At 51.1% G+C, this 25,817-nt stretch overlaps 2 protein-coding genes across 3 annotated transcripts in view; one reads left to right on the top strand and one right to left on the bottom strand.

Moving 5' to 3' along the window:
* Positions 1-12,484, bottom strand: part of USP31 (ubiquitin specific peptidase 31) — a 29,128-nt gene extending 16,644 nt beyond the window's left edge. Inside the window, exons 1-3 of the mRNA XM_066329984.1 lie at positions 11,888-12,484; positions 1,384-1,521; positions 821-909 (exon numbers count right to left, since the gene is read on the bottom strand). Coding sequence (XP_066186081.1) covers positions 821-909; positions 1,384-1,521; positions 11,888-12,469 — 809 coding nt within the window. The 5' untranslated portion in view covers positions 12,470-12,484. The remainder of the gene's footprint in view (positions 1-820; positions 910-1,383; positions 1,522-11,887) is intronic.
* Positions 12,485-13,040: 556 nt separating this feature from the next.
* SCNN1G (sodium channel epithelial 1 subunit gamma) lies at positions 13,041-24,166 on the top strand. Of its 2 annotated transcripts, XM_066329982.1 has the most exons (13): positions 13,041-13,082; positions 13,278-13,602; positions 14,346-14,640; positions 15,059-15,252; positions 15,645-15,748; positions 16,249-16,412; positions 19,181-19,279; positions 20,463-20,580; positions 21,171-21,249; positions 21,328-21,385; positions 21,714-21,775; positions 21,971-22,046; positions 22,458-24,166. In XM_066329982.1, exons 1-13 carry the CDS (start codon positions 13,052-13,054, stop codon positions 22,845-22,847), a joined length of 1,995 nt encoding a protein of 664 aa, XP_066186079.1. In that variant the 5' UTR covers positions 13,041-13,051; the 3' UTR covers positions 22,848-24,166. The 2 variants fall into 2 exon arrangements, with proteins under 2 accessions (XP_066186079.1, XP_066186078.1); XM_066329981.1 differs by having other exon boundaries at positions 13,042-13,602.
* Positions 24,167-25,817: the final 1,651 nt, after the last annotated feature.

The following is a 25,817-nucleotide window of genomic DNA, read 5'->3' as shown; positions in this document are numbered from 1 at the left end:
AATCCCATATCCACCAACAGCAGATCCAACGGGAAACCCTGGGAGAGTTTTGTCTTTGGAGAGAGGTGAAGTGACGGGACAGAGAGAGTCAGCACTGGCGTGCACACAGCTCCTATGCAGCTCCTTTGTCTGGAAAAACTCCAGACTAGAGTCCATTCTCATTCTCCAAAACTCTATTCTCATTCAGAATCAATCTGCACCTCACAATGGCTTGTGTCTTAGACCAGGCTTAAGATTTCTCCTTTGTAAAGGAAAAGTTGGCAAATACCGGGAAGAAAGCCCAGCAATTACAATTATGCCAGCACTACAGGCACAAGCCATCAAGGAACAGGGGTGATTAAGCTGTTCTCTTCCAATGGCTCTGAAATTAGAAAGCTCTCTTCCCAGAAAGTAGGGAAACTCAAGGGAAAGCCCTGAAGGGACAATGGTAACTTCAGCTCAGGATTCCCAAGTGCCAGATGACAAGCACTCTGCACACACTGGGGATCCTTAACTCCCAGGCACCTCTTGCCATGGGCTCTTCCCTCTGACAGTCAGTGTCATCCCCATAGCACTAGGCTTTCCTAAGCCTTTGCTCATGAAGCACTGACTCGCTTTCAGGATGCACAGGAAGAGGTGTGCATACTGCAGATTTACACAGAACATACCAAATCTGCAGCAGTGAAATTCTCTCTTTCCTCTAGAGCAATGTCTTAGTTCAGCAGGAATTCAGAAACAGCTGTTAACACAATGACACCAGTCCCAACTGTACTGGGAGCCAGTGTCAGTTTAGAATTTTACTGGGGTCACCCACACATTCAGCAAACTTATAATACCGTACCTGTACTGGGCTTGAAAGAGTTCCTGCACAAAAGTGCTACTGATGGGAAAGGCTGGGCCCTCAAGCAGCACATCATCCTCCAGCGGTGGCTAAAAGAGAGGAACAGACCCTTGAGGCACACCCAGGTGTGGGGGCTGCACCAAGCAGCTGGCTCCAGAACACCAGTCAAATTTTGCCTTCCTCAGCCAAAATCACCGGAAAAATGCCACAAGCATTTTAACTACCACACACACTCTGCTCCAAGGGGTGGGCATGCAGGAATCTGGGGTGGGCAGGGCAGCCCAGGGAAGGGCACCAGGCTCACACCTGACAAGGCTGGGCATTCCCCTGGTAACCAACACCTGCTGGCTATTGCAGAGCCACTCAAACACCATTGCCTCAGGGAGCACTTGTCAGGGATTAGTGGAACAGCTGGTTACATTTCCAGGGGAGAAACAAACATTATTTTAACTTTTGTTCATTCTCAACTATTATAGTTGAGAAGCCAATGGGGAGAACTACTTTAAAAGGAAAGCCTGTGTGCAAAGTTAGACTCCCACACTGCCTCCCAGCACATCCCTTACCTTGAGTGGAGGCATACCACCAGAATTCACCACATTGTTCAAATCCTCGTGGACTCTGTCGAGGAGCCAAAGTAGGAACTCCTGGGCATCGTGCTGGGCGTTCCCACGGTACTGCATCGCGTTCTTGGACACGATGTTCTGTGGAGAGAAGAGACAGTGAGCAACAGCTAATGCAGGCCCCAGGCCATTCCATCCACTTACCCCTGCCTCACAGCATCTGACACTGCTGCCCTCACGAAATCTTCTGTTTGTTCAAGCTGAAGCAAAACAAGAACTTAGTCTCCTAATGCCCACACACTCTGTCTTGTTCATTGCGGCTTTGATGAGGTCACATATTTCCCAAAAATTTGATGCAGGTCTTCCATGCTAATCTAGGTCTACAGTTCCAGGACTCAGCCAGGATCAGGACATCCAAATCACAGATGCTTCTATGGCCTGATCAGCATCATGCAGGTAGAGCAAAATTACTTCCCATCAGCACCCTGTGAAGCACAGGAGTGGCACAGGCCACCAGAGAATTTTTTCCACTGGGTACCAAGAATCCACTATGCATTACTTGCTCATCCTAAACACTATCTTCTCTGGCCACCCCAGCCAGGGAGGTGCAGCTTTCCCTGCACAGAAGGGAAACCACACAAGGTATCCCAGAGCAACCACTGCTGGGGCAGCAGCCATCCCATGCTGTGCTGCACCTACATCCTTGGCACATCTGCAGAGAGAAAAAGCTGTTCACACAGGACTCCAATTTATTGAGGAGGATCCTCAAGAGGGACAGTGACACAAGCAGAGGCCAGACAGTACCTGCAGGGCAGGAATGGGTAGGAAGGCTGCAGAGCCCAGGCCCAGCAGGCTGCACATGCGCCTCACTCCTCTAATCAGACTTTACAACAGATTTGAAAAATGAGGTTGGGTTGCTCGCTTTATCCCTCTGAAAATGGGGTCACCAGGGAGGGGGTGGTGATGAAAGAGGCAGGAAAGGACTGATAAACATATACTCTCTATGCTCTATAATCTGTCCACCTGTCTCAAGGCTGCAAAATAATGGAAAACAGAAATAATCTGCTCTCATTACATATGTGCAGCCCTTCTGACAGCAGATTTACTGCCCTTGCTGTACAGGGACCAGCACCCTCCCACATAAATTATGTGCACAAAGCTTGAACCATGAGAGTGGTCCCCAGCCAACACTCTGTGCCACACTGGTGTGACCCCAGCACCTCTGCTTGGTGTCCAATGAAACGTCAGCTTGGAATGCTGCTGCAAATCTTTTTGAGGGGGAGAGAAATTCAAAGCAGTCTGTGAGCATTGACAATTAATGGAGACCTAACAGCCTTCTCTGCTCTTAGTTCCTGTTAAGCAAAGCAAAATCCACTGGCAGAAGTAAAATGATAAAATATAATCCATAAAATGATAAAATATAATCCATAAAATGGATCCGAAACAGTCTCTTCAGGTACCAGCCTGATACCCCTTACCCTCCTTCAGCAGAAAGGTGAGCTGAAGGCACCCAGACAATGATGCAGGGAAGGATGTAAGGCATTACACAGGGAGAGTTGCTTCGCAAACATTAACTTTGTTAAAAAAAATCCTACATTGAAAATTAAATTTAGCCCTTAAATTATTGTGTCAAGTTTCAAACTGAAAATCAATCACTAATACATGAAGCAAAGATTTAGTGGTTACCTCACTACATTTCTCCAGAACTGTTATGCATGATCCTATAGTAACACACCTGAGTTTTGACAGCTGTACCCACCCTTCCCAACCCACTGCACTCAGCTCAGCACCAGGCAATGGTGTCCCTTACTCCCACCGAGGGAGGTGGGCTCCAACAGCACTGCAGGTCACAACAAAGCCAAGCTCATTCTTCTCAGTGATTTGACACACAGAGCCAAGGCAAGGAAGTGCTGAGACACCAGCCATGTCCCCAGCAGTGTGTGGTCCCTGTGTGCCAAGACACAAACAGGTGTGATGGGAACAGGCTCACACATCAGCCATATCAAGCAGCCTTATCTGGTGTCCTTTGTCCCACTGAGCTCAGCCAACAGCCACTGTCACTGCACTTCAAGGGCCCGTCTAGACAGAGATGATGATAAAAGGCTCTTGGCTTTGCTGGGAGGAAGCAAATCCAGTATTTCGAGTGAAATGAGGACATGCAAGGGTTCTGTACAGAAACATAAGGACTTCGAGAATCCAGGCTAGTATTTGTTATCACCTCTTCCCCAAAGGCACAGCACACCACTCCAGTCCAGAGCTTCCTTGGCTCTCACTGATATGTGTCCCTGGTGATGCAGTGTCCCACAGGGAGCAGCCAGTCTGTACCAATCCCAAGCACAGTGAAGCCACGGATGCACAGCAGTCACGTGCCTTGCTCTGTATCTGTGTCACTGCTCAGCTCAGAAGCATCTCCATGATAATTGCTCTGGTTTTCTCAACACTCTTGCAGCCTGAGTGGACTAAGGATAAAGAGCTGCCTGTGGAGACACATCACAAGATGTTGGAAGTGATTCAGGAAGCACTACAAAATATCAGATGCGACTTCCTCACAAGAGGATCTGCTGAACAAACACTCCAGCAGCAGCAGCAGCATGTTCCCAGCGTCACTGACACTTCCTGCCAGCGCTGCTACAAGTGGGTCCATTACTGCTTCACCCCCTGCAGCTGCTGCTCCAGGGAATGCCGTGTGCCCTCCTCCCAGCCCCTTTCAGGGGGCTGCGGCAGCAATCCCAGACACGCACGGTGTGGAGGGGAACAATGGACACACAGTCAGAACAGCCAGTGCTGAGACACATGATTAACTCTGAGAGAGATAGAGGTGCTGACTCAAATAAACAATTTAACAATTGAGACAAATACCAGGAACTCCTAAAGTGCAGCCCACCCCCACGAGCCTGATGGCTCAGCACCAAACACAGCCCCACACAACTCCCTGTCCCCAGGCAAACTCCATGGTGGGCTGAGGGCAGCATGCAGAAGAGCATGGGGGGGTCCCCAGAGCCCTGTGCTATGGATGGGGGACTGCAGGCTCTCAGCAACCAGATGGCCCATTCCTGAACAGCTACAGGAACATTTGACAAAGTAGACAAAGGAGCAAGAAGCTCATCACAGAGCACTGGCCACCCAGCACCCCTCCATAGTTACTTTCCAAGTCTGCCCTTCCAGCCCAGCAGAAGGTTTCTTGCCCTTGTCATAACCCTAAACTTTCACTCTGCTTTTGCTCATCACTTAAGGCAACAAACACCTCATTTTGCTGGTCCTGTAGTAATGCAACAGCAACTATAACTGGACTAAGATACAGAGATAGGAAGCAAATGCTTTAAAAACACATGAAAACCACCACATTTACCAACCCCCAAGAGCCATTAATCCTCTGCCCCTAATCTGGCTCTCTCATAAGTAGAGTTGGCACATCTGACCAGCTTCTGTCCAGCACCACGGGGTATTAAGAATGACTCCAGAACAATTCCAGTGCAGCTGTTTCAGCTATGGGGCACCAGGAGTGGGCATGGACTCTGACACTGCCTCCCAACACCCTCCATGATGCACAGCACCTCCAGCCCTTTCCTCAGCTCAGCCCTTGTGAGCTTGGCAGGAGGTGGGTGGATCCTCCATTCCACCAGACTGCATGCAGTGGTACACAGACACCCTGGATGAAGTGGCTCCATCTAAAGAGATAAGGGGGAAAAAAATCAAAATTTCCTATCAATCCCACTTACGTACCACTAACGCAAGCACCCTGCAACCATATCAGTCCCTGCCTGCCTATAAAGGCGATTTACAGCAAAGACACATTACCATTTTTACCAGGCCACTGAAAGTTTAATAATAGTTCATCTACTGCTCTAAAGAGATGCAATAAATAGATCGAAACAGAGCTGAACTACTGGCCTCTTCTTTGCTGCTATTATTGTTCCAGATCACAAAGACAACTAGAGGAAAAATGCCAGTCTGCTATTTTCCAGTGTGGCCCTGCTAGGAAGCAACTGTGTAAGGATTCTGCATGTGAACAGATAAAGTCAGCTCATTAGAGACCTGACTCAATGACACACACACAGGAGAGAAAGGCTATTCTTTATCTTCTGTTGAACAGTGAGTTATGCTCAACCACATTATTTCTCTTTTCTAAGCCCACAACCACTGTTTTGTGTTTGAGTAAGACCTGAATTACTCTCTCTGCTCACACATAGACAGCACTTTCACCTCTCTGGAGATGCTCCTTCCTGGGGAGACCAGTACCCAGCCAGCAGTGTGGTTCAGAGCTCAGGAAGGGAGCTCCTTCATTCAGAGGCAGAAGAGATCACTGTGGACTCGGCTTTACCACAGGCACGGAAAAGGGAGCTTTGATGACAGGAGGTCTGGTCACAGCAACTAGGGCAGGACAAAACATTCCTCCCTTGCCCTGTGAGCATCCAGAGGCACCAGGGCTCTGCAGGCAGCACCCCATGGGACACGGCAGCTCCCTGGGCAGCCCATGGCCCCACACAGTCCTGCCCAGTGCAATGCAGAGGGCAATAAGCACAGCCCTTATGAGAATACTTCAGGAAGCAAAGCCAAAAGGAGCACTACAGGGAGCAGCACCAGAGGGATTCTCTACCACCTTTAACAAGCCCAGACAAGAAGCATCGCCACACCAACCCCTGCCTAACAGCTCTCATACCAGCAGCTACTCTAACCCTTCAGGCTGAAGCCTGTTAATCCTCATTAACCACCTTCCTTGAACGCACAAGGCCAAAGTGGAGTTTGTCCAGATGATGCTATCCAGGGCTGCCATGTGTGCAGACACAGAGGTGATGCTGCATTCCCCAGTTGGCACACTCCTCTCCAGGCCCTTCCCAAGAGAGCAGGTCTTGCTGCCAGAAGGCACGGACAGGAGTCAGTGCTGGCTGCCAGGAGAATTCACCCTTATGAAGAGCAGAAAACCCACATTTTCACCAAGAACTTGTTTTCCTGCTACACTAGTAGAAGAACTGGTGGGATTCAATAGAATAAGGGATAGAGGGGCAGAAAAATGCCACAAACATGAAGCAGTTCTGTAAAGGACTATCAGTAAATGCTGGCACAGAGGATGGATGTGAAGGCTGGGCTCAGCAGCCCAAGGAGCTTGTGCTCCAGCTGCACACTTGCATCTCTCCTGCCCTCTCCAGGCTTTTCTCCTGGTCCCAAGCTGGACACAGAAACTGAGATGAGGGGATCCCATCATTATCACTCTGAGAAGCCTCCCCTCACACTTGATAACAAACATTCACTTCAGTGACACAACCATATGCTAACAAGTTCATTAAGCAATGCTTTGTTCAAACGGCAGGAAGAATGGGTTCGCTCCAATCAAGTGTGGCCATGTACAAAGCACAGAGCGACACAGATCCAATTAAGCTGCCTGGGAACATGCATCCCCCTCACTGCTTCCACGGGTTGCCAGGCACGACACAGTTCTCATAGTTTCACCACGTGTCATTTTGCACAACAGCATGGAAGTAAGAACCTGGAAGCTCAGAAGACAGAAAACACATTTTGGCCACGATGTACATTTATCTTTCCAGCCTCCCAGAGGGTCCTGCCAGCCCCCAGGGCCACTGAGCAGAGGAGCAGCAGAGCTGTTCTACACTAGGGTCTCTTCTCCTGCCTCACCCAACCCTCTGCTCTGGAGAGGAGCACCCACACCACATTTCTGCTGCCTCCTCTAGCAGAACCCCCTCAGCAAACCACATCTGACCTATGGACTCTGCGGCTCAGCCTCAGCTCCCCAGCCTTGTGCTGCACTCACTCAGATCAAACTTTGAAGCGCAACACAGAAATCCCCAGGAAGCAATTGGATTTCACAGGTAAGTCAGCCAGCTGCCTTAAGGCAACCAGATCTGCTGCAGGAAACCCTTCCCAGGGGGGTTAGGAGTATGTGTGTAGAAAGTGAGTAAAGCAACTGTAAGGAAAAATAGGCAAGAAAATAAGCAAAATAAAAAAAAACCCATACATGCAATATTGGACATCTTATTGATAATGAACATTAAAAAAAAAAAAAAAAAAAAAGGGTGTAACATGGCAAGAGTGCCAGACCTTTGTGATCCCAGTGAACCACATTTCTATGATGTCAAGAACCATCACAAAAATATCGAAAATTTCTAACTTGCTTCTTGTTTCAAGGAAAGGGTGTTAATTCCAATTCCCAAAACAGTCTTAGGACAAGCCTCCTCAGTATCATGAAGCACCTGGACTGAACTGCAATAAGCACTTCAATATCCCATATTACCTAATCTACTCAAAGCCTCTTTAGACCAACACAAGGACTGAAGCACCAGGAACCAAGAGTCCAGGGACCAGGAGGGAAGGGTGAAGGGTCTCACATTTATTCTTTCAGGTCCCTTTCTTCCATCCCTCTGTGAAGAGGAAGGACAGTCTACTTTCTGTGGAAATATTTAGGAATAAGCAGTTGATCCTGTGCAGAATAAAATAACCGATCCTGGGCTAGGCAGAGAGCAAGACATTTACATACAATCCAGAAGATCACATCTGACACATCACTGGCCCCATCAGCAAGGCACAAGGCTCTGGTGAGCAGAAGGGCCTGGGGCTGACAGCTCCATGAGCAGGATCGAAGGCTCCTGACACCCATGCTGCCCCAGCAGCTCTGCTGAGAACTGCTCTCACTGCAACAGGAGGCAAAGATCTGACCATGCCAACACTGCCAGGAGTTCCTTCATAACTCAGGAGTTAATCTCTAACTCCCGAAGAAGTGCCCAAGACAGCTGGCAGATTGATTGTCCCAAAGTGAGATATTTGCACCAAACGCATTCCCAAAACACCTTGAAACAAGTTTCAAGCAGCTACTTGGAAATCTCACACCAAATATAAGTTTAAAAATAAATACATACATAAATAAATAAATAAATAAGGAAGCAGAACTTTTAACCTGTCACGATAACCCCTGCTCTACTAACAGGGATTCATTCTGGGTTTAGATCCAATTCTGACAATCCAACCCAAATGAATTATGGTGACTGTGCTATATTTGCTGAACATGCAGCAGGTCACAGTCAAGGCTATCTTCTTGTAGGACAAGAAATGCAATCCCAGCTCTGGCGTGCAAAGGGTCTTGTTAGACATTGGCACGCTTCAGTGTATAACTGCCTTAGAGCCTCAAAGAAAGTCTCAAAACAGAAAGATTCTCATCATTCACAGAAGACCCACACTTCACAGGAGGCAGAGGATTTACCTGAGAACGTAATTTTTCAAGCCAAATTAGTTTAAATCAAAATCCTTCCCGCTGACGACCCCCACTATCACTTCCAAGTGCTGCAGACCTATTCCCAATACAAAGGGTGCTCTGTCCTCCCTGTCTGACACTCCCAGGAACTTTGCAAGCAGGATGGACAGCTCCCTGCAAAAAAACAAGCCCAAAGCCCTGCTTATACAATAGACGTTTGTCACCATTGTCATACCATCACAAAGGGGCAAGAGGAAGCACAAGCTGCAATATTGGCCCCTGTTATGAAAGCAGCAGCTTTGTTTGGGCAGGAAAACAAAACCCTCTGAGCAATCGGAAGAGAAAGATTGTTAAAGCAAACAGCAAAGGAGCACAGGACCAATAGGAAAGTCATCTTCAGCAGAGAAACTACCAGGAACTACCAACTCTGCCGTGGTGCTCCCATTCTGTTCCCCAGGAAGGGCTCCCCAGCCTCCCAATACAGGAACCAAACCCTTCTGCTTCCACCTCTCAGTCCAGTCCTTAGCACCTTTTCCTGCTACCTCAGCCTCCTACATCCCCTGCTCTGTCAGCACTCCCAACCTCCCCTCTCTGTGCACAAGCTCTCTGCCAGGCTCTCCCCTCAGTCTGTCACTACAAGCTGAACCATTTATCACAAACCAGTTGTTTGAACTGCATTTTCCTCCATTTCAGCAGCTACATCATTCTGAGACCCATGACATGGGCTGTTTCCTGAAGACCATTTTCAAAACACTACCAAGAAAACCAGCTGAGGGTAGAAAGCATTCCAAAAATCATTCCTTCAAAGGCCCTGACCACAAGGACTTTAAGACATGCTCCCTTGACAATAATTTCCTCCCTTCCAAGAAAGAAGCCGACAGAAATAAGAATGAGCAAGAAAATCAGGATTATCCTTTATCCTAAAATACATTTAGCACCTGCAGAGAAGTATTTAGGAATTAGAAAGTGCCTTTCTCCAGTTATATTTGGTGCCAAAACAGGAAAAATAGCAAAAAACCAACACATTGATTTGAAAGCATGCTGAAAAAAGAGCCTTTTGCCTATCAAATAAATATTGCTGTGAGTGGCTATTACTGTTGGAGGGAAAACCCAAAATTACTCTGTGAAAACACTTGATACTCATAAAAACAATTACATCAAAGCAGATCAGGCATGTTCCACCCTCTAAGCAGAACAGGCTGAGTGGATGTTTTCCTTCTTTTGGGGAGATGCAGCAGTTTCCAGAATGAAAACACCAATCTTTGCCTTTCTCCAATCTAAACCCCTTGTTTATGTTTGTAAATGAACAGTGCAAATCTGCTGCTGAGAAAAAGTTTAATTAAGAACTACATTGAAAAGAAGGTTCAAGGCAACTTAACTGTCTTTATAAACATTAATGTCATATTAGAAGTAATTGACCTCTATAAGGGAACAGTACTTGACACAACAACAGTCCTCAGCAGGCTGCTGGCACTGTACAGTCCTGATCTGGATCAACTGGGACCAGATTTCCTCCAGCAAGAGGCTTTTTAAAACCTCCAGGGACCTGTCAGGTAGGAGATGGATGGGCTCCAGCTCCATCCACAAGAAGAACATCACTCACTTACCATCAGCAATGCCTGCCAACAGCAAAGTTCTACTATTGACAAGCACAGAACATGGCCTTAATTTAATCCCTAGCCCTGATGCTCTTCCTCCTGCTGTCACTCATATCCCAGCCCTGCTCTCACAGCCTGTGTGAACAGCAGAGCCTGGCCTAGAAAGAGAGCTGCTCCCCCTTCTATCAATTCCTCTGTCAGAAGACAATCCTGCTTTCACGACCTTTTTTCCTGCTATTACTCAGGAGAAATCCACAATTCCTTTTTCTGCCACACCACCTCAGAGCCGTGAAGGGTCAAGGTGAGTGCCCCACGGTGCTGCCAAGACCAGACTCACCAAATGATTGCCTTTCCAAGTGCTGCCCCATAAATGCTCTCCCAAAAAGACCAGAGCCACACGTGGTGCTTGTGGCAGGCATCCTGAGAGCAGGCAGGCGCCTTCCCTCGAAGGCAAACAGCCAGGGCTCTCCAGGGAATACCCTGGCATAGCAGTGGGACAACTGTCTCAAAAAGCACAGAAGAAAAGGGAAGAGGTGCTGGCCATGCATCCACACAAATGATTGAGGGTGCCAAAGGTCCCTGCCACCTCAGAGGACCCTCCAGGACATCCCACCATCTAGCAGGCACCAAGGGAGAGCCGACTCTGGGCCAGTCTCCAACTGCTGTGCACCCCAGGTGAACTGCAGGCAGAGAGCCCAAGACTGTGTCAATGATGTTCTCACTGTGTTTTCATGTATTTGAACATCTCTGCAAGTCACTCTGCAAGAAAAATTCCTCTAAAATTTCCTCAAAGTATCTCTAAGTTCACAGTGTGGAAGCTACCACCCACCCGCTGATTCTCTCACACGGCCAGAGAGAGAGTCTTCTGTGCCAGGAATAACACTTCTCCCTATTCCAAGAGGCAAGAGCACTTCTAAAACAGTTGTGCCTGATTTCATCCAAAGCCATGGCAGGGTGTTTTTATGCCACAGCACAATGACCAAGCCCTCTGCTCCAACAGCTCCTGGGGCAAGCATGAGGCCCAGGCAGGGCAGGAGCTGAGGCAGGAGAACGTTGTGGGGCCAAACATGAACGAGTCCAAGCAGGTACTCCTGAAACACACTCCCCAAATCGGCCCAGACTCACAAGTTCTTGGTTAGTTGACTACAATGCACAGTTCTCAACAGCCTCCTTCCATGCACGCTCACAACTCCCAAACAACAGTTAGCTGAAACTTCTCTAATGGTAGCACAGTAGAGGAATAAAACAGTAAAACGGGTATTTTCACCCATAAAAACCATTCAGAGCCATCAAACAGCATGAAACACTGTGAGCAAAGAGCAGTGGCAGCACCTGTCCCATGCCCAGGGCGCTGCCATGGCCGCCCAAGGCTGTCACCAGACCAGGTTCAGCTGCTCTAGGAGGATGCTGGTAGCAGGAGCAGCACTCCAGACCTGCTGGCACACAGCTGGCAAGAGGGTTCTTCCCACCGCATGGCTGCTCGGACCAGTGGCAAGATATCCACCACAGCTGGTGACCGGGGCAGCCAGCGGTGCGCCCGTGTGATGGTGACACGTTGTGTCACATTTGGACCTGATGTGAGCTACAGCACCACCAGCTGAGCCCCGAGCCCCGCGGCCCTCGCACGGCGAGCACCGGCCCCCCAGGGCTGCTCCCGGCGGCCTTGTGCTCGCTCCTCCCGCCTCGACGGGACGAGGCCCCGGCTCACCTTGAAGTCGCGGCTGTGCTGCGGGGTGTACTCCAGCGTCCAGAGCGCCCGCACCAGCTGCGCCAGCTGCTCCGTGACCTCTCCGGGCTCGGGCGGCGGCCCATCGGCGGGGGGCGGCCCGCCGCGGAACTGCTCCAGCGCCAGGAACTCGGCGAAGAGCTCGGTGTTGCTGAGGCACTGCAGGATGGCGTTCATGAAGCAGGTGTTGCCGTGGTTGCGCAGCCCCGCCACGCCGGGCACGGCCTCGGAGCTGCCGGCGGGGCGCGGCGGGGGCTCGGGGCTGCGCGGCGGGCCCGGCGGGAAGCAGCTGCCCAGGCCGCCCGTCGCCTGAGGCGGGGGCAGGCGCGGGGCGAGCGCGCCGCGGGGCTCGGGCTCGCTGCTGTAGTGCGAGAGCGTGGAGAGGGTCTTCAGCACGCGGCTCATGAACCCGCCGAGCGACCGCCCGGACGGCGCTGGGGCCGGGGTGGCGGCCGGGGCCGAGCCCGCGCCGCCGCCCGCCGCCCGCCCGCGGAAAAGCCGCTTGCTGAAGGAGCGCTTCTCCTTGGCGCTGCCGGCCGGCCCGGGGCCGCTCACCCGCGACATGGCGGCTCGGCGCTGCGCGCATCCCCGCCCGGCGCTCGGCCCGCTCAGCCCGCCCGGCGTTCGGCCCGGAGCTCAGCCCGGCGGCCGCCGCATCCCGCCGGGCCGGGTCGGGCCGCGGCTCCGCCGCCTCACGGCGCCGCCATGCACCGGGCGGGGCGGGACGCGCCTCCACGTGACCGCGCCGCCACCTTGGCGACGGGCAGACGCTGCCGCAGCGCCGCCATCTTGGGTGCTGGCGTGGGACGGGCACGGGAGGGCGGGCACGGGAGGGTGGGGCCCCTGCGGCCCCGCCCCCGGCCCCGCCCCCCGGGGGCCCGCGCCCCGCACCGGGGGCTCCGGCCGCGCTCCCGGGACCCGCCCGGCCGGGCCCGCCCTGCTCGGGCCCGTTACTGCGGCCTCCCCGCGCAGCCCCGGCCGCCGCCGTGGGATGGCGCTGCGCGGCCGTGGAGCGAGGAGGGCGGGGCGGTCCGGGGCGGGGCGGTCCGGGGCGGGGCAGTAGCGGGGCGGGGCAGTAGCGGGGGTAGGTACCGGCGCGGCCGCCCGCCGCCCCATCGGCTGCAGCGCCGGGACTGGGAGCGGAGCATGGCGCCACCGGGCCCGGAGGGTGGCCGAGGTGAGGCGCGTCAAGCGCGATCCCCCCCGGGACGGCCGTTTCGGGGATCAAACGTTGGCAAAGGGGTGGGATGCCGGGTGACGGCTCCGCGGGGCCGGGCGGGACAGGACCCTGCGGTCGCGGTGTGGCGGGGCACCGGGCGGTGGGCGGGCGCCGATCCCCCAGCCGCCCCCTCACTGCCCGGTTCGCCCGCAGCGGCTGCCACGGGTCCCGGTAAGAAGATCACGGCGCGGCTGAAGCGGACGCTGCCGGTGCGAGGCCCGCAGGCGCCCACGCTGAGCGAGCTGATGCGCTGGTACTGCCTCAACACCAACACGCACGGCTGCCGCCGCATCGTGGTGTCCCGCGGCCGCCTGCGCCGCCTGCTCTGGATCCTGCTGACCCTCAGCGCCGTGGGGCTCATCCTCTGGCAGTGCGCGGAGCTCCTCATGAACTACTACAGTGCCTCGGTCTCCGTCACCGTCCAGTTCCAGAAGCTGCCGTTCCCCGCCGTCACCATCTGCAACATCAACCCCTACAAGTAAGGCTCGGGGAGCTGGTGGGAGGATGGCAGGTCAGCACAGCGCCAGGCTCTATCCCGAGCTGGTCCCGGTGCTGCTGGTCAGCACTTTCCCAACCGTGGGTTTTCCCTGTGCCTTGTGGTTTACACTCTCACACCTCACTGCTGCCTGCTGGCCTCGGCTCGGTTCATGCTGCTTTCTGCCCCTGACATTCCCTGTCCACTCTTTGGCTCTCTTCAAATTCTCTTCTTCCCAAGACCAAAGTTCCAGGATTACGAACAGCATCGTCTCCTAAAGAATGGAAAGAGGATGTCTGTCACTCCTTTTTTGCTTCTTTCTTTCCTTATGGGAGATTTTGACATGATCCATCAACAATACTTTTTCTCCTGTCAAATCAAGCTTTACACTGCGCTCTATTCTACTGCCAGATTCCCACCCCATGGGGATCCAGGTCTTTGATTACTCTTCACAGATGAAGTCTTATTTCCACATACTCTGCCTCCTCAGACTTCCTAACATAAGGAGCTCGAGAGTCTTGGGAGAATTTTCACTCTAGTTTAGTCTGCTCTGCTTCCTGGGGTCCTCGGTCCAAGATCTCTCCATGGATATAATTGTGTCTGCCCTCACTAATGTGAGAAACTGGTTTGAGACCTCCATCGGGAATTCTGTCCCAAGCCATGGCATCCACAATGCAGCAGGCAGAGCACTGCAGCTGGGCAGCGAGGTGGGATGGGATGTGACTGTCATGTTCTCTTCCATGCAGGTATAGTGCCATGAAAGAATATTTATCTGAATTGGACAAAGAGACAAAAAAGGCTTTGGAAACTTTCTATGGATTTTCTGAGGGCAAGTCCAAGGTGCGCCGATCAGTGGATGACTGGAACAGCACAGGGAGCGACTTCTTCCAACACATCCCTCTGCTGAAGGTCGAGGACTTCTCCAGGACAGCAACTGACCTGCACAGTGGGCAGAAGAGGAAAATAGAGGGAAGTGTCTTTCACAAGGACTCGTCCATCGTGAACTCGGGTGATTCCAATGACATCATTGGCTTTCAGCTGGTGAGTGTCACTGTGCCCTGACCAGCGAGTTCCCTGTGGGGTAGCAAAGGGTGTTGGGGTTACTGTTCCCTCGGGCAGGTTTTATTGCCTGCTCAGGTGGCTTTGCACTGCACAGTGGTGAAGACCACTGCCTAAGCCTCCATGGCTACTGCAGATTCACCTCCAGCTCTGTGGAGGAGAAGTATTTTCCTGAAGTCTTCCCAAATAAGAGTCAGTGTCATCTGTGACCTTTTATTTGGTCCTATCACTTAGCCTTGCATAAAAGGTCTTTGATGCCCACTGTGACTTCATACATGTTTATTTCTGTGGAAAAGAAACACTATCAGATATACCTTGTACAATCCTTAATTTACACCTGTCTTGTAGAATCCATGATTTCAGTTCATCTGAAATGCTTTTTCCCTTTTGTGCTTGCCAGTGTGACGCAAACAACAGCAGTGACTGTGCCCTGTACACATTCAGTTCAGGTGTTAACGCTATCCAGGAGTGGTACAAGCTGCATTACATGAACATCATGGCACAAATTCCCCTGGAGACTAAAGAAAAATTGAGTTATTCTGCTGATGACCTTCTACTGACATGTTTCTTTGATGGCCTATCTTGTGACAAAAGGTCAGTGCACAGAAAATTCCTGCCATCTTAACAGCTTATTTCCAAGTCCATAATATGTAGGAATGGAATATTTGGTATTTGCTGAATTCCAGCAGGAGCCACTGCTAATTCTGTGAATCTGCCCCCCCCCATGCTATTAACCCCCATTCCCCACATTAAAACTTCCTCGAGTTTTCATCTCCTGATACATTAAACTAGATCATACTGCCATGTAGTTTTCAAGTTACTCAGAAAGAGATACACATCTTTCAGTGAAACAAACTTCTTGAAAAGAAGTAATAAACCCCCCATGCAGTCCTGATCTGTCTGTGTCTAAACCGAAGCCCAGATGTGCTGTCTTTCCCCCAGACAGAACGACAGGGAACAATGTCATGATACTCGATTTCTTCCAGGCACTTCACTCGTTTCCATCACCCCCTCCACGGCAACTGCTACACCTTCAACAGCGGCGACAACGGGACCATCCTGAGCACCTCCACGGGCGGCAGCGAATACGGTGAGCAGGGCACTGCACACGTGGGGTGTTCCAGGGCACTATGCACACTTGGGGTGTTCCCTGTCAGTTTGCAGAGGAACTGTTTGATAACAAGTGGTTCAGCAAACTGGATCCTGCTGGAGCGTGAGCGATGTGTTGGCTGTAGATGTACAGGCTGATTGGGGAAATGCCTGTTTGAACTAGTGCAAACTCTTGCCTGAGAATACAGATAATATCATTGCATCACTAATGTTTTCCAGCTGAAATTACTGCTGCCCAGTTATATAACTTTTTAAGTGAGTTCCAGCAACGTTCTCAGCAGATGTTGTTTGTTGTACTCAGTACCACCAAGGGATGTTACTGGCTGCAGGTGCCTTGGTCTGGTTGGGCAGAGGCTGTGCTTGGCTGTTGCAGTTCTGCTTAAGGCCAGATAACATGAAATAAACTGTGCTGCTCTCCTTGACCAGAAAAATGTATCTCTGGCTGCTGGTGTAACTTCCTGCCTTGTCTTTGTGGTTCAGGATTGCAGGTTGTTCTGTACATCGACGAGGCAGACTACAACCCCTTCCTGGTGACATCTTCAGGAGCCAAGATCATCGTCCACGACCAAAACGAGTATCCCTTCATTGAAGACATTGGCACTGAAATTGAGACTGCAGCGGCCACATCCATAGGGATGCACTTTGTAAGTGGCAACAATCTCTTTTTCAGATGCACCTTTGCCTTGGTACAGTTGTAGATAGAAACTGATGGGGTGATTTCAGAGAGCCAGCAGCTCGAAGGCTTTTAAATACCTCCCACTCAGCAGCTGAAGTGCTCTGAAGGAAATCCTGTGATAGTACTTTTCTGAACAAAAGAGGCTGTGGGAAAATAGGGTCTTTATAAACCAAACCGGCCTGGGATATTGTTTGTTCTCCCTTTTCTTCCACCTCTTGGCTTTCCAGGGGATTTTTGGTTTTGTTTTCACAGCAAAATCCACAACCACAGAAATGTGTTGTCAAGTGCTTCGTTTGGCTTTAGCAATGAGCAGGGAGTTTCATCCCACGAGGGTCCCGCAGAGGAGCCAGAGCTGGAGCTGCGAGTCCCCACGTTGGGATGGGGTTCTTAGGGATGGTAGCAGCACAACCCCAACCGTTTTGTGAATGTAAACCTCATTTTGCTGGTTTTCTCTCTACCCCAGCAGTAAAAACACCCTCGTGGGCAGCAGCTTAACTTTTGCCAGCTGTGAGCAAAGGCCAGGGAGAGCTGCAGCTCCTCCTTTCCCCATTTGGGGTAGTTCAGAGCAGGCATTTGGCCCAGAGGGGTTTCGGCACAGCAGCGAAAGCTGTGCCAGGTCCCCTTTCATCTGGATGGGCTGTTAAGTGAGCACTTCAGCAGCTGCATTTCTTTCTGGTGGTCTGGTATGAGCATCAGCCATCCTGCTTATCTGGGTGTGCCCATCGTGACAGGCCCTGCATTAGAAAAGACATTAAAAGAGGGCTGATGTTTTACAAAATGCAAACAGTTAACTGTCTTCCAGCTGTCTGGAAAGCTGTGGCAGCAACTCCTTGGTCAATCGAGACTGAGAGGTTTGGGAACCGGGATGATGTGAGGACACAAAGTCTCACAAGACTCTTTACTTTGTCACCATCACACCGTACAGAGACAGTCACGGAAGACAGAGTCTCAATATTTAATGTAATACGTTCTTAGCACAACAGGTTTGGACTGTTGCTGTAGTAAAAAAAAAAAAACAAGATTGGCCACATCTTAATGTCTGTGGATAAAAGATTTGTCATGAGGAAGGGATCCAATTGCATCCTAATGAGGCAGCCAAAATAGAAGCTGGACACAATTTCTGGTCTCGGAACAAAAACTGGGGATCGCTGTCCCACAGGGAAAGGACAATTCCAGAGAGCCTTGCTGCGTGGTGGGGGGTCGGGATTATCAGGACAGGGCTGCAGCACCGAGGTGCCAGGTCAGATCTTATGCCCACAGGCAAGGTCACAAAGGAGGACACGGCAGCTGTGTCCCACACGGTGCTGCCTGCTGGGCTCTGAACACAGCATCAGTGTCTGGTTATTGCTCATGCCATTCTGCTGGGTACTAGGACTGCCCCCCACCTCCAAAAATACTCCAAGATGTTTGGAATGCAAACAAGGCATTGCTTGGTCAGAGTTACAGCGCTTTAATTAAATATTTAGTTTGGAAATTATTTCAGTACCTGAAGGAACAAGTAAGCTTTTGTAGGAGCATAAGCCACAACAAAATAATTTTATACAAAGGATCGATCATCTCTTGGAAGCCCCAGGAACAGACTGAGGCAGTGTCTTGGCACTACATTATACGTGGAATTTAAAAGCTGATTTCAGTCAATTTTCAGAAGTAATGCATCTCTATTACTGAAATCCCATCTTTCCCTCCAAAGAGAGATTTGACCATCTCTAAAAGCTCTGACTTGCACTGAACTGTCCCAGAGCCTTGTCTTGCTGTAGACAAAGTGGCGAGGTATGCTCCTATCAGGTGTGGCCTCAGGAGCTGCATTCAGTGCCTTAGGGGCTACAAGCCTTTTCAAGTTCCTGCTAAATTGATCCTTTGTACAGCATTTTTAATTTTAATTTTAAATTCTGTAGAGAAAGGTGAATGGATTCTTAAATGGATGTTTCTTGTGGTTTCAGGCCACTCTATTGTAAAGTGGATAATTACTGCAGAAAGATAGCAGGGGCTGAGGGGGGTAAAGCAGTCTGCAGGAAGTGGGCAATGCAGCTGGAATCAGATTTCGGGAATTTGAGGGCTCTGAGCCCTGGTTTCACAGAGCTTGCAGGCACAGCCTTGGCATGTCAGAGCTTTTTGCTCTGGGCAGAGATTGTGGAACAGGAAAAGTCATTAGCATTTGAGAGAAAGGGTCAAAGCAGCACTTGGAAAAAGGTTTGAGAGAGACACAAACATTTGATTTAAAGTGGATTGAGAGAGGTGCTGTTGAGCACTAGTGGAGCTTCAAGTGCTGTTTACCCATGGCACAGGAGCAGCCCGTGCAACAACAGCTCAGGCAGGTGGAGATCCTCACAGAAAATAACCCAAAACCCCCATCCAACAACCCCGTCCCTCAGAACACAAACATCCAGAGTAAATGACACACGGCCTCTAAGACAAGGAGAGAACATGCATATGGATTTCTCTGCTTTGAAAAATCCTCACTGCTATGATTACACCACCTTGCATTCCTGCAGAAGGTTTCCAGGAAGACAGCAGAGAATCTCACCAGAACAGTTTTTTGGGAAACGGATATTGGAAACAAAAAACCCCTTGTTTTGACAAGGGAACCACAAATCATTTTAGGTAGCAAAAGGTAAACATTCTATTCAAAGCTGCCTTATCACTTACAGTTTCAGAGCTGGGAAAATGTGTCACTGAATCCTTTGGTTTCTCTGTGAACTCCGAAAAAAACATGTTTTGTTCTTTCCTGTTTCTCAGACTCGGTCTCGCAAGCTGAGCAAACCCTACAGTGACTGCACAGAGACAGGAGCTGACATACCCGTGGAAAATCTCTATAACAAGAGCTACTCACTCCAGGTAAAGCCATTACATTTGGGCTTATCAGTTGCTTGAAAACTACCTGCATAAAAAGCTTTATAACAGTCTGTGGTTCAGGACCCAAGACTGGGAGAAGTCTGAGCACAGGGTTGTTGCTTTTACCACTGATGTAAAATGCAATGGCACTTCTTAAAATCCAACTTTTATTCCTAAGTGGTTGCTGTTTGAAGTTCCCTCAGGCACCCTGTTAGATAAAGAAAGAACATGAGCTCATTAGGCAATTTTCAAGCAATGTGAGACTGGAAAATATTGGCCAAGTAAAGGTTGCAGCTTAGTAACCCTTGAAGCCAGAAATTGTGACCTTTAGGACTCCAGGAATAACAGAAACCGTCTAATCAGTATCCAGATAGCAGGATGTTTGTTTACAGAGTAGGTTTCCACTAATTTTGCATGGTTTCTGTAATTGGGTCCTCTTGGAGAGTCTCAGGTGTTGTGGCACTCTCCACTTGAAAAATTGTACTTACATTAGCTGCTGCCTGCTGCAAAGCCCAGGTCTAGGCTGAATTTCTGTTTTATGGGGAATAGGAAATCTGTTGTAGTGTAGGGCCAGGTAGGATCACCCAGACATTATCTCAGTTTTTTAATAACAGTACTTCACCGAAACTCAGTGCTCAGGAGGGCTGGGATTGGGACCAAAAGGCTTGACTGGGATTTAAAAGAGAAGTTCTGTTCCTGCATGTCCCAGTGTTTTAGCACAAACCACAGTTCTGCTGCCTTGTTAATCCTCCCAGCTTCACCTCTCCCAGTAGGCACCAGCAGCGTTTGGTGGAAGCTGTGAAGTTTGCTGCTGTGAGTCACTTCCCACACCTACTTAGTGATTCATGGGCCACGTGCCATGGCAGGCCTAAAACCCTCTCCTTGACTCTGTAAAGAGCAGCTGCAACACTGAAGCTTTTGGTGGCTATAGGGGAAGTGGAGGCATTCATAAAACCTCCATATATGTAATCCTCTGAGAAGATTATATTCTCATTCTTTGCAGTAGAGCCTCAACCTTCCACCGTACTTTCTGCCTGTTTGTATTCACTCACAGCAGAGCCTGAAGGCCCAGGGAAACAGGGCTCTCATCCCATTACTGTCATCAATAAGCAGGATGTTTTTAGGTGCACAGGAGCCTGAAGCTTCTTGCTGCCTCTTAGCTCCCAGCTCTGTTTTTTCTCCCCAGATCTGCCTGCACTCCTGCTTCCAGAAGGCCATGGTGGACTCGTGTGGCTGTGCCCAGTACGCACAGCCCTTACCCCCTGGGGCTGAGTACTGCAACTACAAGAAGAACCCAAACTGGAGTTAGTATTGGAACACCTCTGGCACTGCACTTGCCTCAGTTGCCAGTCCTGTCCCCTGCAGCACCAACCCATCATATAGCCCCTGCATCCCCCATGTCCATGTCACACAGCCCCCTGTACCCAGCACCCCAGTGTCCCTGTCACACAGCTCCCTATACTCACCTGTATCCCTGTCACAACATCCTCTTGTACCCAGCCTGCACCCCAGTGTCCCTGTCACAGCTGCTGCACACCCAGCGTGCTGGGATGAGGCAAATCTGCCTTAACCCACTTAAGCCCCCACACCCAGAGCCAGAAGTGCCTCCCTTCCTCACACTGGCTGGTTTGTGAAACTTCCCCTGGTGGCTTGTCACCTGTGCCCACCACAGAGCAGTCGAGTGGAGGGCTTGACCAGGTGTGGCAGTTTTCATGCCTATATCAAGTGACACCCACTTCTCAAGAGTCTTTTGCAATATTTATAGGGTAAATCTTCTTATCCCCACCATGTAGGCAATGGCCACAAAGCCACCTATACCCCAGATGTCCTATTCCAGCCCAGGTAGCAGGTTTTATGTCTGGCTTCTCACACACATCCTATTCTTCCCCTGCAGTGTACTGCTACTACAGACTGCACGAAAAGTTTGTGAAGGAGCAGCTGGGCTGCCAGCAGATCTGCAAAGATGCCTGCAGGTGAGTCCTTGCCACAGCCAGAGGTAAAGTGTGCGTGGGAGTCAGAGCTCACAAGTGACATCCTGCTTCTCTTTGCAGCTTCAAGGAGTGGGCGCTCACCACCAGCATTGCTCAGTGGCCATCTACCGTGTCAGAGGTGAGTTCCCAGTTGCACTGCACCAGAACAGCAGCCTAGCACAAGGCATTGAGTAACTCCAGAGGCTCAGCACAAAAGCAGGAGGCCCTAGGGTAGTCAGTAGCATTCAGTGATGCTGCTCCCAGAGACCAGTCTGTAGTTCTCAGCTCAGGGCTCCACCTCCAGGAGTTCACCATTAAACTGAAATTTGTCTTGGGAGATCCCCTTGGGCTCAGCCTGCCACACACTCAGTTCTGGTTCCCATAGGAGGTGTGGAGCATAAGTCCCCTCCCAAGGGTCTCTGCACAAGAACCTGCAGCTAGAGTTGCATTTTCTATCTGTTCCCTAGGACTGGATGCTCCGAGTTCTCTCTTGGGACAAAGGGCAAAAACTCAACAAGAAGCTGAACAAGTAAGTCCCCCTGTGTGTTCCTGCCTCGCACCTCCAGCTCTGATACGATCTGGGCAGCCCTAATGATGGCAATTGGGGAAAAAGCTCCCTTGGAGCAGCCCAGCCCTACTGGTCCAACTGGTTATTTGCATAGTTTTTCAGTATGTTTCATGTTATTGTTTTACTAAACCCTCTGCCTGCCTCCTGTTTCCCCAGGACAGACCTTGCCAGCCTCATGGTGTTCTACAAGGACCTGAATGAGAGATTCATTTCGGAGAATCCTGCCAACACGGTGAGTGAGCATGCTGGTCTCTACTCCCAGGAGACACAGCACTTCCTCCCACGCAGGCTGGAAGCTTTCACCTGCCCAGGGGAGCAATCCTACACGGGCAGGGGCAGGAAGCTGATCTCAGATATGCACCTCTGGGCCGGTCCTGCCCTTTCCAGCCCTTATCTCAGGCCACGTCTCTGCCTGTCCAGCCCCGAGCCTTGTGCAGGGGCAGCCTCCAGGCTACCCACAGCAAGCTCAGCTCTAAGTTCCTTCTGAAGCAGAGCCAGAGAGAACAACAGCAGAGATGGGCCCTCTACATTTGGGAGTGCTGAGCAAGTCCTGGATGCCTCGATTCAGTCTCCCTGCCTGCTTAACGGCACCACGGACACATGCCCATTGCAGACCCTAACCTTGTCCTCTCTGTTCTTCCAGCTCGTCATCCTTCTGTCCAACTTCGGGGGCCAGCTGGGCCTCTGGATGAGTTGCTCAGTGGTGTGTGTCATCGAGATCGTGGAGGTGTTCTTCATCGACTCGCTGTCCATCGTCCTGCGGCGCCAGTGGCAGAAGGCAAAGAAGTGGTGGCGGAACCGGCAGCGGGGCGGCTCGGGCAAGGCCCCACAGGCCGGCGACCCTGAGGCGCAGGGCCACGACAACCCCGTGTGCATCGACGAGGACCTGCCCACCTTCACCACCGCCCTGCGCCTGCCGCTGCCCCAGAACAGCCCCCTGCCCAGGACTCCCCCGCCCAACTACAGCACTTTGCGCCTGGAGACTGCCTTCACAGAGCAGCTGCCTGACACGCTGGAGCTCGGCCAGCACTGACACTTGTCACCCACCTGCTGCCCACCCAGAGAGGTGGGTGCTGCACCCACATGTCCAGGGCGAAAGGCACAGAGCCAGTCAAGCACTGAAGGGCTGTCAGGTCACACCCGTACTCAGGGATTGAACTGGCAGTCGGAGCTGCCCTGAGCAAAGCTCAGACACAAAAGCTGAGGACTCAGAGACAGCAGGAGCTTCGAGCAACATCAGTTCTCGAGTTAATGATGGCAGGAGATGGCTGGAGCAGGATGTGGTAGTAAGCTGGGATGTCTCACCAGGCAAAGGCACGCATTAGCCACCAGCTGCACACACCCCATTGCATGTGGGCAGGAATTGCTCCACAGCAGCAGATTGATGCCACATTGAGCATTAACACTAATTACTCTCTGCTGTGTGGCTGGACTTGTGGGAAAAACCCCGGGCTGTCAGGAATCCAGGATAGCATGTGTAGGAAGGGCATGACAGGGGCTTGGGTAAAGCACAAAAGAGCATAAAAGGAAAGTTCTCACTTGAATTTTCAGTAGAAACCTGATTCCAATGGTATCCTGAGGAGCTCTTTCTTGTGAGATGAAAAGCTAGGACAACCAGAAATGTGCTTGTAGAGCAAGTTACTACACAGCTGGGGTAGGAAAGCCCGAGTCATCCCCGAAGAATCATCTGAAAGGGCATGAAATCAAATTTGGAGCACAGTAATGAAGTGCATCCTCTGCAAGCTTGTTCCATTCCGCATCACTCAGGCAGCCCTTAAACATAACTTCCAAGGAGCTCATTAAATGACTTCCCAGAAGCCTCACGGGGAGTTAGCTGGCTGCTCTTTTCCTGCTCAACCCTGGGCAAGGACTTCCTCCTGCAGCCACCCAGTTCCCCACCTGCCTGCCCTGGCACTGGCACTGCCTGGAGGATGTCTCGCCCCACCTATACCTCATCCACCTTGCCCCCATGCACAGAGCAGTGTCAGCACCCACCTTTTACCTCCTGTGCTGCTGCCCCTGGGGGCCAGGGGCTGCTGTGTGTGCCCACCCAGCCACGAGTGCTCCTGGGGCAGCCGGGGCACCCAGCTCCCCCCTGCCACAGCCCATTCTGCTGCCTCCAGCACCCTGTGGAGATGATGAGCAGAGCCCACCCCACGCTGGCTGCTGGGGTTTGTAGAGCCAGAGTGATGCAGAGCATGTGTAGAGTGTCTGAGTGGACGAGTCTCTCCTTTCTCTATGAGGTTATTTTATAGAGGACAGTGAGAATCCAGAAAGGTTCTTTCATGTGCAATAAAACCTATTTTAACTGAATTATTTAAATAGATGATAAACTGAAAAAAATAAAGATATATTTTTGAGTAACTGCTTTGACCTCTTTTGTTATAAAATCACTACTATATGAAGTAGTTCCCTGCATGCCTCCTGAGAGCTGAGGGAAATTTCTCTGCCTGCCTGGGGGCTGTAGGTTCTCAGCAAGGCCAAGCCTCCCAGCCAGGTACCCCAGACCTCTCAGCAGAAATGGAGCAGGAGGTCTCTGAGACCCAGCTCAGGAACAGGCAGTAGGAACAATGGGTGCAAACAGAAACCGTGAAAAGGCCTTCCAGAAAGCAATGTTAACCAGCAAGGGACCAAAACCACTGGAATTTCAGGTGTCCCCAGACAGCTCCACACCTGGGCAGTCCCTTGGAGGCCACAAGAAAAGTGAGAAGCAGATCTGCCCCAGCCCCAAGAGGTGCTCTGGGTGAACTGTGGCTCATCCCCATCACCTCTAACAGCATCAAACACCAGCACTCGTGATGATCCTGCCCCATGAACAGCAGTGGCAGCAGAACAGACCTAGAGCAGCCAGGGAGCCCCTCCTCCCCTTGGTGTTACAGGCATAAGCTCTCCCCACTACAGCAGAGACAGCAGTAACAGCTAAGTCCTGAGCTAAGGAACACCTCACCACAAACTCCTTTGCCAGCTTAGTGATGCTGGCACAGGAGCTGGTTTGGCTGCTTACACCTGAGGACCTGCCTCCCAATGCAGAGGGGCCAGCTGCCCCAGCTCCCACAGAGCACAGCCTGCAGGGAACTTTATGGGGCTCACCTCCTGGAGAAAGCAGGCAAACATCACAAAGTGGGTCATGCCACAGTTCTTCTATCCCACATCTGTACCTGGGTGTGCAGCAGCACCTAAGAGACAACAACTCTCCACAGGGTTTGCTCACATCTGCTGCAGGCAGGGCTAAGGAGAGACTGCCCAGGCTCAGTTTGATGCTGGTACTGTTCCTTCCCCGCTGCTGAGCTGCTCTTGGGTTCCTTCTTCCCCTCAGGCTGCTCAAGGACCTCTGCCTATCCCCAACAACCCTCCAGCCCTCAGAGCTGGGTTAAATCAGTGAGTGCTGATCATGCAATTGGCCCCCTAAACAGGAGGAAACCCCCCACACCTGGCTCTAGGGTCAGAGAAGGCACTGGAAGCTAGCACAGTTTGGGATGGGTCCCCAGAGCAAAACAAAACCTTGGAAAATAAACAGAGTGGTGCCAACCCTGCAAGAAAGGAGGTGTAGGGACTGGTCAGACTTAATGCCAGGAACTGCAGTTCCAGTAATGAGAATATCCTTTGGTGGAGAACAAGGCTGCTAACCTGTAGTGGTCCAGCAGCAGAAATGTCTGAAAACCCAGGACATGTGTCCTGATAGGCACTTTTTTGGGAGAACCCTTCCTTTAAATTCTTTGGAAAAGCACAAGTGTTCCACAGGTGCTGTTTGCAGTTATTCTTGGGACAGGTGCAACACCTTTTCTCTGTGTATGAATAATCCTCAGACAGCAGAGAGCCACAGAGCTGCAGAAATGGTTTACTTCATCATGAGTTAAGCACTGAACAGTCCTGAACTCCTGAGTCACCTCAAACACAGAAAACTACCGGGGACAGTCTGAGAATTAGGACTGGCACACGCTAAACATCATAAACCCGAAGTGTCTGTGACACTCAGAGTTTATGGGAACAAAAGGCTGTAAAA

The sequence above is a fragment of the Sylvia atricapilla genome, chromosome 15 (assembly GCF_009819655.1).
Source record: "Sylvia atricapilla isolate bSylAtr1 chromosome 15, bSylAtr1.pri, whole genome shotgun sequence".
In the NCBI taxonomy this organism is placed as follows: domain Eukaryota; kingdom Metazoa; phylum Chordata; class Aves; order Passeriformes; family Sylviidae; genus Sylvia; species Sylvia atricapilla.
Note: the sequence above shows the minus strand (reverse complement) of the source record. Positions and strands in the feature narration are given on the sequence as shown.